This window comes from Symphodus melops, assembly GCF_947650265.1.
Source record: "Symphodus melops genome assembly, chromosome: 5".
In the NCBI taxonomy this organism is placed as follows: Eukaryota; Metazoa; Chordata; class Actinopteri; order Labriformes; family Labridae; genus Symphodus; species Symphodus melops.
The window spans coordinates 27,079,138-27,093,578 of record NC_136695.1 but is presented as its reverse complement, the minus strand read 5'-3'; the positions used below and the strand labels follow the sequence as shown (position 1 = coordinate 27,093,578).

General features: G+C 44.5%; 1 protein-coding gene across 1 annotated transcript; it reads right to left on the bottom strand.

The window, feature by feature from the left end:
* Positions 1-20: 20 nt before the first annotated feature.
* Positions 21-12,551, bottom strand: mex3a (mex-3 RNA binding family member A). The gene is made up of 2 exons (XM_079343017.1): positions 12,013-12,551; positions 21-8,678 (listed from the first exon to the last, which is right to left on the bottom strand). The coding sequence occupies exons 1-2, from the start codon at positions 12,431-12,433 to the stop codon at positions 7,525-7,527; spliced, it is 1,575 nt and encodes a 524-aa protein (XP_079199143.1). The 5' UTR covers positions 12,434-12,551; the 3' UTR covers positions 21-7,524.
* Between the last annotated feature and the right edge of the window lie 1,890 nt (positions 12,552-14,441).

Sequence of the window (14,441 nt, the reverse complement as noted above, 5' to 3'; positions counted from 1 at the left end):
TCTTTTTTTTTTTCCATCCATCAAAGTCGACGGTCAGCCACCGAGGGCCGCGAAGGCAACCCTCTTTCACTGTTCACAGAGAAACCAGAAACTACCGCCAGGTGATGCTGGCCCAAAAACTAATGCACTACAACCACTATTAGACCGGTATGAAACACCTCTACTGTGCTGGAAAAATTGGAAACGCTACCAAAGACAAACTGTCAGACTGTTTTGGCCTCTTTGGAAAAAGGTTGCGAGTTTCACCAGCGAACGCCACTTCAGCCCCCATCTTTTTACGTGCAGCAGAAAATGTGCTATTGTTGTGTTTTGTTTTTTTTTATTGTCAAGTTTTCTTCACTGTGTACTTTTTTTTCACAAAGTAAGAACTTCAAGTTAATTCATATGAGGTGCAAACAGTCTTTCATCTTCTATCAGGTAACTGAGAATACAAAATCCAACTTTAATGTGGGGACTGAAATGTTCACTTTGCCTGGCTCCAAACTCATGTCAACTGTTTCACTTTCCAAAGAGACTCCAACTATGAAAATCTACAGAGGAGAAACAGCCCAGGTGTCCTTGTGTTCAAGGACAACCTGCGCTGCTCCTCCTGTCTAAGTGACCATACAACATACATGCAAACTAGTACGGTAATGAATCTGTCGTGTGTGTATATGTGTGCATCTAGTTACATAGATCTACTACACAGTGCGCTGTTGTCCTCCCCTAGATGTCTCCGCTCCATTTTTGCAAACTTCACCTGATTAGCACAATAGGTGAAGTGTCTCATAAAGGCTGCCTTAAGGCTGATTATGCTCTGTTGCTAGTGATCACAAGCAGTCTGAGTAGTAGATGTAGAAAATGTATGAATGAAAGTGTGTACAAGCTGTGTGTGGCCCCATTGGCAGAGGGGTCACAGCCGCCTCATTCATTCCAAGCGTTGCAGTCGTAACATGTTTTATAGGTTTGATAAGTAAAAGTGAGTTTAGATTACAGAGGAAATGAGTTATGTGTTTCAGTCAGTAACATGGGCTTAGTCGAAGGGGGGGAGAAAGGGGAACAGCAAGCAGCACTACACAAGGAATGCTGATGCAGGAAAAATATAGAATTGAGGCACAAAATTGATGCTCTGTGACTAAAATATCTCCAAATTCTAAAAAATATTATATTATTTTCTGTCATTATTCCATTGTGACCGCACTGATGATGTCAGAGAGTGCGCGTCCCGAAGTTAAGATTTAAGCTACGGCGAGCGCTCGCTCCGCGTCCTCCATTTACCGTGAAGTACGCGGACGAGCCGAGCAGCCACAACTTTCATAAATAAAACTTCTAAACTTCTTTTCTCATTTGTACTTATTAGTAGAAACTGACTTCCCTGTGTTTAGAAATATATTAACTTCTCGTCATTTTAATTAAAAAACAAAATGTCTTGAGGTTACTCATAAATATGTTGCTTCATTTTTTTTTTTTTACTTTCATAAATAACATCCAGATACTGACTTTTTTTTCCTCTGCTTTCTATGAAATAATAACCCATGTTAGCAAAATAGATTTGAGAAATTGTAATATGTTTTTTTTTTATTCATTTTAAGTTACTTTCTATAAATGTATGTGGAAGAACTCAAATATAGTCTACGTTGAAAACCTGTCGCAAATTCTTTATAAAAAAAACAAAAACTTAAAGCTCACTTGTAAATTGACAAAACAATAAGCGTAAGGAGTGCATCGAGTTGAGTGGTCTTGTTTTTTTTGTTTGTTTTTTTTTACATTCAAATGCATTACTTGCTCAATGTGTGATTTCGACAGGTTGGTACAATTGCTTAAGTGCATCCATTGAAAATAAGGATTTCCTATCACTCCTTAAAAAAAGGGATTCTACATAAATGCATAAAGACCTTTTCATATCAAGAGAAGAAAAAACACCAACATTTTCTACCATTACTATAATAGTAAGCTTAATACAATATTGTAAATAATACTAACAAGAACTTAATGCATCATATGTCACTGTGAGTCACCCCCCCGCCCCTTTGTGGCACCACTGAATTCAAAAGGATCTCGTACTGGGTGAGCTGGACAAATGAAACTTACACTTTAGCATATTCTTAAGAATCATAATTAAACTTTATGTATCGATTAGTTAAACTACACGGTAAATATATGATCTTTGACCGATGTTCACGTAAGGTCTTAAAGCTTTGTATACACTTTAGGTATCAGGCGGATGAATTCTTTATGCGATCTTAACTTCTTTTTTTTTTTTCCTCGGATAAATCTTACCTACTGTACTATACTTTACTTACATGCAGTTAAACTTAAGGATACAGTCAATGGCTCTCTAAAATGATCTCAACTAAAACCACAGTGTTGCTTTGTTCACCGTCACACTGACCTTGTTTACGTGGAAAGAGAAGACCCTCACAGTTTACTCGGAGGGGTTTAGAAAGGAGGTTTTTTTCTCTGTCATTGTGAATTCTTTGCAGACTATTTCATCAAACGGCTCGGGACAGTCCCCCTTTTTAATCTCGACCCCTCCACATCGGTCACATTTTTTCAGACAGACTGACCGTCCCTGGACTATTTTGTGCCCCGAAACGAGCTCGCCAGGGCGACAGAAACTCACTCAAAGGACTGTGGAAGTGCCAGGATGTGCTTTAGGGCTGATCTCTTTGGGGAGAAGTAAGTCGGTTACCGGCGCCCCTGGAGTTTCAAACTAATCTTACAACACTGAAACATGATATGCCTTCATTTCACAGATATCGACTGAATGGCCTCCAAGACTTTTGGGTAAACATGGTAAATCTAGCCACAAGATTATTCCTCAATAATCCTGATTTAATAAAGTCTAAACCAAGCGGATTTTCTTGCTAGAATAAGTAAACTCGAGTGGTACGCTGTCCCGTGTCCTCTCCTTGTATTTTTGTTCTTTGGCTATGTCTGACACTTTTCTTTCATAAACCCCACGGATGAAAAAGTAGGTGCAAGTAGAGCCATGAAATCAGAAAACGTATTCTTACTATGTAAACAGAAATCCTCTTGAGATATGCCCGGGAGCACGCCTGCCTCTGTCTGTAAGTTCATGGAAGGATGAGTGTCACCACATGGCATCATGCTGCTCGCCCTCTCCCTGCTGTGTGCGCTTTCTGACCTTCAAAACATCACAAGTGAAGTCATCCTGTCCGCCTTTCTTTTTTCTTTTTGAACAAAGAGAGGAGACTTCCTTGCGAACACGCCGGTCCTGTTTGTTTGTTTACACTTGAGGAATCACTTTTACAGCGCAGGGAGATTTCCTCCTGAAGTCACAGAGAAATGCAGGTTCATATTTTCGGTGCTACTTTAAACTAAACACAAAAAAAAACTTAACAGAATCGTTAAAGTTGGTCTCGACTCACCCTGTGATCTGATTGAGTTTCAACGTACAAAAAAAAAAAAAAAAAAGTAAGCAATCAATTGACTAAATGACCCTGATGAACACAACAAGAACAATTAATTATCCTGAAAGTGTTACTAATGAATTCTATCTCTTGTTTCTACACTGGCATGAATCCATAATGACATTTTAGCAGATGTGAGACAGAAACGCAACAGCATCCTAATAGTCAAGGTCGATTTGTGAATAGAATATTATTTCAAGAACCTCCTCTGTGTATCATCCCAGTATAGTCCTATTATTGCTTTTCATCCTAATATACATAGAAACAGATGTCTTCATCAGGGCTAAGTTATTACACATAATATTTCTTCGAGTTTGAATTCAAGCTTGGATTTATACATCAGCTGCGTCATAAAGGATATTCATTATTACAGTTTATAGACGTGTCTGGTTCATTTATTTTCTATATTTGGATGAAGTACTAAGTTAGTCAGTTTAAATAATATTTCATAAATGTATGGATCTATCTAATATACTATTATAGTCCAAAAGGATGATGGGGCGCATATATAAAAGATTTACTCTCCCTAAGACTCCATGTGCTAAAACATTGACAATGACACCGTCAGCCTTTCAAAAGAATCCAAACGTCGCTTTAAGCGGGCCTTTGTCCGGATGGTCATAACCGATACACAAACTGTATTTACATAGATGCTCAGAGTGCTTTCCCATAAAGTACAATACTCATTAACTTATACAGCGTCTAAACAGGGAGGATCTCCAAGTCGCCCTCTCTCTTCATGAAACCAGTGCAAACCTCCAGAAAGTCATCAGCGTTGACTAAATGGACGAGAGGTCTCCCCACATTACCACTAGTACTACTGTAGCATTAAGAACAACAAGAACCACCATAATACAAAAAAATGATAGGGAATCCTTATGTGCATTTCTTTCAAATCCTAGGAAGTGTATTCACCATCAGTGGTCGGTTTGGTTTTCATCAATTGCGCATGTTTTGTATAAGGTGCTCTACTTTCTGTTTAGGTAAAGTGTTTTAAGAGCCTAATTTCCCGAATCTCTCTCTCTAATCCCCACCCAAGCAGTTTGATTCACATTCTGGTTTTTTCTCCAAAAATAAAAACTTTCAAAAAGTTTGTCTACGGGGCGATACTATCGAAGGCCAAAGTTGCTACCTTGTAAGCCAAAGTAATGGCGATATTTGAATAAAAAATATTAAGGCAGAAAATAAAATAACAAAAATACTTAGTTCAAAGAACAGTGTCACACTGCCTTGAATTTGTCGTAGAAAGCTTAAGCCAAACCACTGTGCAATTTTTCCATCCATAAAACCCTAACTATTCTTTAGTCCTACATCTGATAGAGCTCAGGGTACTTTTTAGCAAGTACAGTGCTTTCCCTGCAGTCCACACGTAATGTGAGTGGTCTGCTTTAGGTTTTTTTTTTCCACTTTTTTTTTTTAAAGAATGGCCCTTTGTGTGCTCGGAGACACAATTTGTAATTGTTAATTCCTTTTTGAGACAGAAGCTGAGTTGAATTGTTCTCCAGTACAACAAAAGAGAGGCCTGCTGAATCACCGACACTAGCCCTCATGTGACAACTACTCAAAGCTCGCAGCAAGACTTGAATGACCAATAAAAATGCAAGATCTGCGAGGTTTTTTTTTTTTTTTTTTTGAGCCTACTTCTCTCTTCTTACAGCCAAAATGAATCCCCCCCTATCATTCAACAGCTTTAATCCCTACCCCCATCCGCTCTCCTCTAGCCCTCTGAAATCCCCAGGCTGGGGCTAAGGCAGACGCAGAGGGTGTGTAATTTGATTCAGCATGAGTGCTGGTTAAATGGGGCGTTTCCTCTGCTTTCCTGTCAATTACAATTGTCTGATTTCATTCTCCAAGCTCAAAGCCAGAGGGGGGCAGCCATTGGCTGAAGCCCTGGTTGTCCGTAGTGAAAAGGCAGCTGCAGGATGTCCCATACAGTAGCGATCTGCGTTGGCGCTGTCTCAAAAAACCCCGACCCCTTCCAGATTTCAGGGCGGTGCATTTGGGAGGCGGAGGGGGGGGAGATAATGCTGCCCCCCGTGTGATGAGATCACGCAATCTTTGTTTTGTGTGTAAACGTACATTTTTTATCATTCACAGAGTGTGTGCAGAAAATGTTGTCGCTTGTGCGCCTCCTGATAACTGTAGATAATTTATTTTGCTCCTAAGCTTCTCCTTATTTCACAGGCGCTGCCAAATTCACTACTGTCTTTCACATTGTGTGTGTGTGTGTGTGTGTATGTGTGTGTGTGTGTGTGTGTGTGTGTTTTGGGACAAAAGAGGCCCCGACTCCCCAGTAGGGATAGCTCAGAGCGGCAGAAAAGGAGAGGAAAAAGGGGGGCGGAAGGGGCGATTGGGAGTGGAAGGAGGGGGTCCTATATGCCCAGCTGCATCCAGACCATCCAGCCCCCTCTGTGCTTGTAACGGTGAGGTGGGACTGAAAGGGGGGTTCGCTGCGGGACCCTGTCCTACTCCTCACACAGCCCCTGAGTCCCCACACGGTCCGCACCTGGACCAACCCATTTGCCTAATTATGAATGAGTAGATCCAGGCCGTGTCCGAGCACTCCCCAGCCCAACGCCGCTACCGGGCCGAGACAATACGCCCCACTCAGAGAGGCCTTCGAAACCAAGCGATCAAACTGTAAGCAGGGGGAGACATAAAAGCCAAAGAAAAGAGAGAATAGAAAGGCGGATAGGCCAGAGCTCCAACTTGGGGTCACAGCCACAGTGTGCCATGAAACACCTGCTCCTGTACAGATTTGCTAATTACAGGGGAGACAGCTGGCCCCTCCGAGCTCACACATAATGCTGTTAGTATTGGGGAGTACGGATTACTGGTTTGGGACTCTGTATTTTACAGTGTCAACTATTTTGAGTTGAAGTCGGCTGCTGATTCAGGAAACAATTGAGAGTTTTACTCGGCTTCTGTCCACATTCTAATTCTCCTCTTTATTTACAGCGCACACCTCAGAGAAATGCCTGTTGACTGGAGCTCTTTCTTTGTCCTATATCGTTCAGAGAATGTGGCCAAATGACCACACGAGACAATAAAGCGCGGCTAAGGTGGCTTTGAAACAAGTCCATTGGGGAGACGGATATCGAGAACTAGCCAACTGGAAGAATTCCAAGGCTTTCGGCCTCACAAATTAAATCAGTGCTTTAAGCCAACCGAGGAACCACATGCTTTTCAAGTGCCACGAGGAGCAAGCATTACTAAATCTTTTCAACAAACTGCAGTGACCAAAGTGTAATCAATGGCTACTGGAAAAGAGATTTTACTTAAAACACAGCTTTAGCCTTTCTCTGAACAATGGTGCCGGTAAAATGTAACGAACCACTCGAAATAAATGATGTAGTGTCCTGTCCATCTTTAGGATTCATCTGCTTCGTAAGACTTCAAGGTATAAGACTGAAAAAAGGGGGGGGCAATCATTTGTTCTCTGTTGGAGTTTCAAGGCTACAACCAATCTATTCACATTTTAAATTTGATAAAATATCTATCAGACCAATTATATCAAAACCACAATCACAGTAAATCTGAAAAGGCTGAATTCACCTTCACGTCAGCTCCCAAAATTTCAAGGTTTGATTGAAATCCTCTTTTAAGATCATGATGATTGTAAGGTGCAATGAACAAATCTAGGGTTTTTTTGTTTGTTTTTTTACTACTAAGAACAATAATAACTTTCTAGGTCAGTCGGGTGCAGATTGGTACCTCAACAATCATCTTCTTTCCTTCCATATAAACCCACTTCATGGTAAAATAAAAATTTGAATCATAAAATGTTCACATTACTGTCTACCTCTGCCTACGCTGTGATTCATGAATGAAAAACAGCAGCAGTCCAAAAAACTGAAAATGCAAGTTACTATACTTCTCTTATAAACAAAACTTTTATAAAATATATATGCATATATATATATAAAAGAAAAACTTAAAAATATTTCTTATACTTTTTAGTAAAGCAAGCAGTGCCTTCTAAAATATCTGCTTGATTGTTTTAAAATTTTCTGAAAAAACAAAAACGTGTATTATAATAATAATCAGAATAACAGGAAATAATTATTGAACAAACACTGACAAAACTAATGATCGAAACGGATGTGGTTCCTTAAGAGAATATTCGGATGGCCTGTGTGACCTGGGTGTGGCACACTGGGCACTCTGGGTGGTTGAGCTCACAGATTCGGATGGCACACTCCATGCAGAAGAGGTTATGGCCACAGGGCACCAAGGCAGCCGTCACTTTGCTTTCAAAGCAGGTCATGCAGTCCCGCACAGTGGCCGGTGGCGAGTCCGGCACTGGCAGACGGCCTGGGAAACCCTCACCGGCTGAGGTGGGCTCGCTGTGGGCACGGCGAGCCTGGGCATGAGGTGAACCGGATACGGGCACGATGCTGGTGACTGAAGAGTTGTTGGTTCCTCCACCTCCGCAGGAGTCGGTTAAGCCAGGTGAGAGTCTGGTCAGGGGGAGAGGGAGGCCTCCGAAGCTCTTGGAGCGTTGCTGGGCGTAGAAGGCCACCTGTTTGGGGTAGTCAGGGTCACCCCAGCTCTGGGTACCATCTGATCCAAAGTAAGAGCAAGGCTTCTCTCCAGAGCTGGAGAAGTTGCTCTTGGTGTAGATTCCCCCTCCTTCACTTCCCCCTCCCCCTCCACCTCCAACCATGGCATCTGAGAAGTTCTGGCGGTAGCTGCTGGTGAGGGGCTTGCGCTGGCCCCCCTGCAGCCCCCACACCTGCTGTAGTCGGCTCTCCAGACCACCGCTACTGCTCGCTGGGCTGCTTCCACCATTTGGCCCCAGACAGTCGTTCTCATTATTGTGGTCGTGCAGGCCTCCTGTTCGGAAGGCGATGTGTGCTTCGATCTCCTCGCGGGCCCGCTCAGCGTTGCTCGGCGACCCCGTGATCTCGAAGACGGGGTCGCGGTCTCGACTCGGGGTGACGATGTACGTGCAGGTTTGCTGCTGGATGCGTTTGATGGTGGAGCCTTTCGGCCCCACTACCAGCCCCACGACACGGTATGGCACTCTCACCTGAATGGTCGTCTGACCGGGCAGCGGTGTGGGCGGAGAGCCGCTGAAGGACACTCCCAGCTTGTTACGGGACGCTCGGAGCATGGAGAAGTGCTCTGCAGCAGAGATGATTTCACGACGGGCTAGTGCAACATCCTCCTTCCGGCCAGTGATTAAGAACACCGGCTCCTCTCCTCTAACGGGGGTTTTGATGTAGGTGTTGGTCTTGGCCCGCAAGGCTTTGATCTTGCAACCTGCAGAGACACCAACAAACATTTCAAAATAGGTAAATATGATCAGTCGAATGTTGGGACCACAAATCGAGTGGAACTACTGCAAATGTCATCATCCTGAGCAAAGAGAAATCCTCACTTCACTTTTGTTCAGTGTACATTCAGACGTCTGTAGTTCATTTCCCCAGCAAAGGATACACGGAGTAATTGCAATGATTTATGAGCTTTCCAGCACCTCAGCATTAGTGTTCTTTTCAGTAAACCCATCCATTAGCTCTAAATCAGGTACACTTATCTTACTTAAAGGTTGAAGGATGATCCCGTGGTCTTGGCGGGGTAGGCATGTCTGTTTTTTGGGGCGTCATGAGCTACAGCAGATGCAATAAATTTGCGAGATGCTGGTGAGCAATCACTGTCTGACCTCTCCTTGAACTTACGAGACTCTACAGTCTGCCCACGTGTCTTTTTTTTTTTTCGGCCGTTAATGGCTCTGCGTTTGTCCTGGTTATGATCAGTTTGTACTGGTTTACTTTAATGAATGCTTTTAAAGGCAAAGCGTCAATGTTAGGGAGTGCAAGTAATGTTCTTCATTATAACATTACATGTTGTTTCATGACAGCGAAGGACATGGGGTGTATCAGCCTGAGGATTTTTTCAGGTAGCTTTGAGGTCAAGAAGAAGAAGAAGGGCAGAGCGGTTTATATAACACTCCTTGAAGCAGCAGGTATTCCTCGGGTCAGTTTTCATTCAGAAACTCAGGCAGCCTCCCCATTAAGACTTCCACACTTATTGATTTTAATATGCCTTTCTCATTTCGACCATGTCTTAAAGAGGCCGGTCAGACTCTGTGGACAAGAAAGAATCATCAGGCATCCAGTGAGCACATCAGAGCTCATCTTACTCGACTCAGGATGCTTCAAATCAAACAGCACATCATTGCATTAGCGATGTGAAAATCACAGCAGCAGCAGAAGCAGCAGCAGGTATCAGAAGCTCTAAAAGACACTTTAAGTTGAAGGCGAATGACGCTGTAATGCGCCCAAATAGGCCCACTTTGTTCAGGAACACTTACTTCTCTGGGACCAGAAGGACACTTGGGCTGAAGGTTTCGAATTGCTCATACCTCAAATCTGAACATGCCCATTGTGGCCACTGCCTGGTATTAGTCTAATAAGCCTGTCCATGCCAGAGGGGAATCAGAGAGTAATTGTTAAATTCCTTTTCTGGGACTACATTGCATCGTTCTATTATTCCAAATTTATGTCTCAATTAAAGAACTATCTGTTAACAAAACAGGCACCGATTAATTAATCGCAACCAGAAAATTAAGGTCACCGGGGACAAATTTATTCTCAGCTGTTAACATGTGGAGGAAGAGGTGCCTGGTATTCAAAACAACGCTGCAAAGGTTCAAGAGCATCTTCGAAATCAATCCCCGTGACTCTGACAGAAGGAAAAACAATCCTGTTCGAGCCTTTCTTCATGATAGGATCCTGTGTGTGTGGCAGATCCACGAGGCAGGCTGGGATGCGCGGTGCTGAGGAGAAGGGGGTGTGTACGCAGTGCCGGCTAACGAAGGGCCTGAATCAAAAGCAGCTCGACTCAAATCCCCCCAAATCAGCACTTCTTCCCGGTCAGGGAGGAGCAAAAAAAAAGGGGGCTCTGCACTTGTGCTCACTGGATCAACCCTCCGGCCGCCTTCAGTTCCCCCATTAAAATTCAAAACTTACACTTCAGAGTAAACGAACGAGAGCCGCACTGGATAGACAAGAGCCAAAAAAAACTGAATCCACATTTACAAAAAGAAAGAAAGGTAAGCAGCAGTGACAGGAGGCATCGTGATCCCTCTGACTGAAGCCATTTGACATTTATTGATACCCGTTTTCTTTTGTCGCTAGATAAACTAGCATTTTGCTTGTGCTACCTCACCCACCCTGCAGTCTTTGTACTCCCCTCTCTGTTCACCCGCCCATTCCTCCCTCTCTCCTGACACACAACCATGTGGCATTGAGAGTGTGCAGTGGAGTGGGGGCTCATGAGGAGCCCCTTGTGCTGAGCTCCAAGGCGTGACTCCCATTCAGCTTTTTTAGATGCTATACTGCCCTTCCGTCCTTGTCCTTGTTTTTCTCTGCCCCCTTCTCGCCCATGGCTTCATCACAACAACTAACAATGGCCGGTCACATTAACACCGCCAACAAGCTCAAACAAAGAAGGCAAAATAACTACTTCTGAGTTCCCTGCATTCAAACTAACTTCAACATTTCTCAGAGCTGTTTGTGCATAAATATGAAACTTGAATAGAGTGGAAAATCCCCCAACAATGGCAAATAAGTGCACAGAGGAAAATGCTCTTTATTTGTATTTTTTAAAAGGATTCCCACCTCCTGGTGCAACTTCCAGCTGAGTCACCCTTTAAGGCCATCCCGTGTGCCAAGCAGTAACACTGTCTTAACGCGCCCCTCCCCTCATACCCCGACTTTCACACCTTTGTTTGACAGCTGCTGTCATTCAACTTAAAGCTCTTTGTTCAATAAATCACCTCAAACTGGAAGAAAAACGTGCAGAATCCATAATGTGTCTGGAATTGAAACTTCCAACTCCCCCATATGAAGAAAAAAAACACAAAACAAAAAAAAAAAAACAAGTGGACCACGCTGCCTCTTTATCCAATTGTGTCACTGGGGCAGTGCGCAACATAAACAACTGAGCTGAATAAATGTGAGGAGACGAAAAACATCTTCCACTACTCTCACCAAAATGTGCACATTTGGGGTGTTTTCCTAACAATCCATTCAAAGTAAAGACATTCCTGCTCCTCGCCCAGCCGCACGTTGCCCTTTTTGAACAGTCTGGCGCGTCTCAGACGACAAAGGAAGCAAGTGCTCTCCGTGCTCCAGTGTGTGTGTGCCTGTGCGCTGCTGACATTGATGGCGTGGATGTAGAATAATTCGCCCAGTACGGGAACGAGGTTTCTCTCTCTCTCTCTCTCCCGTGCCTCTGTGCAAATTCACTCAAAAAAGCAAAATAAACACAAAGCAGCGGTGCACGTCTTATTTTAATAGACGAGCCCGATGAGGATGATGATGATGAGGATGATGAGGAGGATGAGTACACGAGAACTTGCAACATTAGAGCAGAAAAAAGTGGGAGGCTGATGTCTCGGGGGAGTACAAAAAAAACACGCGAGCACACACACACACACCACTCCCTTTTCTTTGTCAAATAACACCAGGTAACAGTTAGAGAACAAAAAAACAAAGCGCGCAGGAAACCACGGAGGGCAGAATGCAGCAGTGTGAGATGGGATGAAAGCACAACTTTGATGGGGGAATAATTTGCAAGCCAGCGGTTTTACCTTGTCTCCCCACTATTTCGGCCACATGTTCAGAGCTGGGCACTGGGACGCATTCTGTTATGTTGCAGCCTCGTCCTTTCGTCTCACTTGAGGAGCTCTCGTACAGGGCGCACAACTTGCTCTTCCCTTGCAGGATCGCCGTGTCTCCGACACCTCCGACGTTGTTCGTGTGGTTGTGGTGGTTGTTATTATTGTTACTCCGATCCTGTACTCCTGTTGTTGGGGCTCCGCCGCCGTCCTCGCCTTCCCCGAGCCCCAGCAGAGACAACTGGCCCAGCGCGACCCTGAGGGCACGGGAGTCGTCTTCCTCCTCGTCGGGCGGCACAAGGAGACCTTCGGTTCCGAAGCCGGAGCCGGCCAGATCCCCGCCGTAGCCCCCATTTTTCTCCATGATCCCTGCTAGAACCAGCAGGCTAGGCATGGCTAACAAAAGAGTGTGTGAGACAAAGACAGGGGAAAGAGACTGGAGAAACAGCACCCGTGCCGCCTCCTCCTCCTCCTCCTCGCCCCCTCCTCCTTCCTATTCCCCCCTTTGCGCTAGTCCCTCCCATAGACCGGCCCCCCTCTCTCTCTATCCGCCAGACTTTCAGTACAGTAGTCTCTCTCTGAGCTCCTAGGCAAACGGGACACAAGGCCGTCTGCACGATAGATGGGGCGGGCGATGCGTTGCTCCACCCAGTCTGGTTTACACCGCTCTTCCTCCTCGCCGAGACAAAACGAGCCGCCCTCCCGTTGTACCATTCCGTCTCAGGTTCCCGAGCCTGTGGCATCTCAAACCCCAGCTTCCTCACAGTCACCTATAGAAAAGGAAGAAAACACCTCATCGTTCAGTTCCTGCACCACACTCCCCCGTCCAGAGCTGCGGCGTGGCCTGAATACCCGCATTTCTGCCACTTATGTAAGAAGAGCCACCTCGGATGTAAACAGTTACGCATCAAAAGGTGCAAGTACAGTGCGCACATGGTCATCTGCTGCTGCCTGAAAAGATGATGTCAACTTTCATATCAAGAGATTAAACCGAGCAGATCGTGCATAAATTAAAGGGAGGGGGTTCGTGGAGTTTCATGGCAGGATTTTTTTTCTTCTTCTTTATTTTTGGAGTGAGGGAGTTGGTGGTATATTTTTTGGAAGGGGGTCCGCCCACCTCCATGGAGCCGTGCTTTTGCGGCAGGTCACCGCGTTGTTGTCTCCGGCGCCGTTGCGCATGAGGATGTTATGTATAGGAGGGAAAGAGAGTGTCTGGAGGGGGGCGGAGAGGAGGAGGAGGGGGGGGGGGGGGCTGTAAACGAGGAGGAGAAGAGAAAGGGAGTTGTCAGACAGGCGTTGCAGACCCTATGCAGCGGGGGGACATCAGAAAAGCCCCCGCACATTTCCCGTTAAAAACACACATACACACACACACATACACACACGCGCACACACACAAGGGTTTTGCAGCAGCAGCTCCGGTGAACAAAGAACCGCGCCGTTTCGTTTCGCGCACAGACTCCCCAAGATGTCCTCGACAGAAGCCACGCCTGACAGCATGGTAGTAGCACAACACAAAGACTCAACTGCAGCAATAAAATCTAAATTACATTAAGATGAATACAAATATCTTCAAATGGGCACAAAGCATGAAGTGATTTCTTTCTCTTTCAGGGGATTTACTGAAGGTTTCAAACGGGTAAAACAAAGTCTACAACTTTCATTCTCATTAAGATCTAGAAACTTACAATTAAAAAAAAATGTTTTTAAGAAAAAAAAAATTTTTTAGGCTAATTTCTGAGTAGTTATTTTTTGCAACAGGGTCACCTCTATATATTAAGCTTTGAGGAAATATTGGAGCTGGTCGATACATTTCCACAAACAACTGATGTCCATGTTTTTAGCTTCCTCAAAGTGCCAGTCTAACTGGAGTTTAGCCTGTCCCTACCATCTGTGCATATGCATGGTGGGACGTACAGGGAGTGTGCTTTTCATAAGGCGTACACCTGAATGACGAGGCAAACTCTGGAGGTGTTTACTCTCAGAGAACACGAGATGCTCCACCGCTTCATCCTTCAGATTCTTTCTTCACCCTTAATGGAAAACAAAGATGTTTTTTTTTAGGGAAACACTGAACGCTGATGAATTGCCTTTGGAGGAAATTTCTGCAAAATCTCTTGTGTTTTGTGTGTCCCGGGGGCAGTGTTGATTTCACCTAGTAGATTACTTTTGCAGTCTTTCCCCATCCATTAAATTCAGTTAATCATTCTCCATCATATGTGGTGTTTTCCCACACTGTAAAAACAAAAACACACACCATCTTCCCTTTGACAGACTGTGCGTGGCATGTGACTCTTCATGAGATTTAACATGAATATTTTAGCGTTTCGTGTGAGTGCGCCTTCTGCTTTTAATAACACACAGAACGGAGCAACAAGATAATCACAAATTTCCCAAACATC

Coding starts and splice junctions, on each gene's coding strand:
- mex3a (XM_079343017.1), bottom strand. CDS start 12,433: ATGCCTAGCCTGCTGGTTCTAGCAGGGATCATGGAGAAAAATGGGGGC. Junction 8,679..12,012: donor CGAAATAGTGGGGAGACAAG/GTAAAACCGCTG, acceptor GTGTCTCTGCAG/GTTGCAAGATCAAAGCCTTG.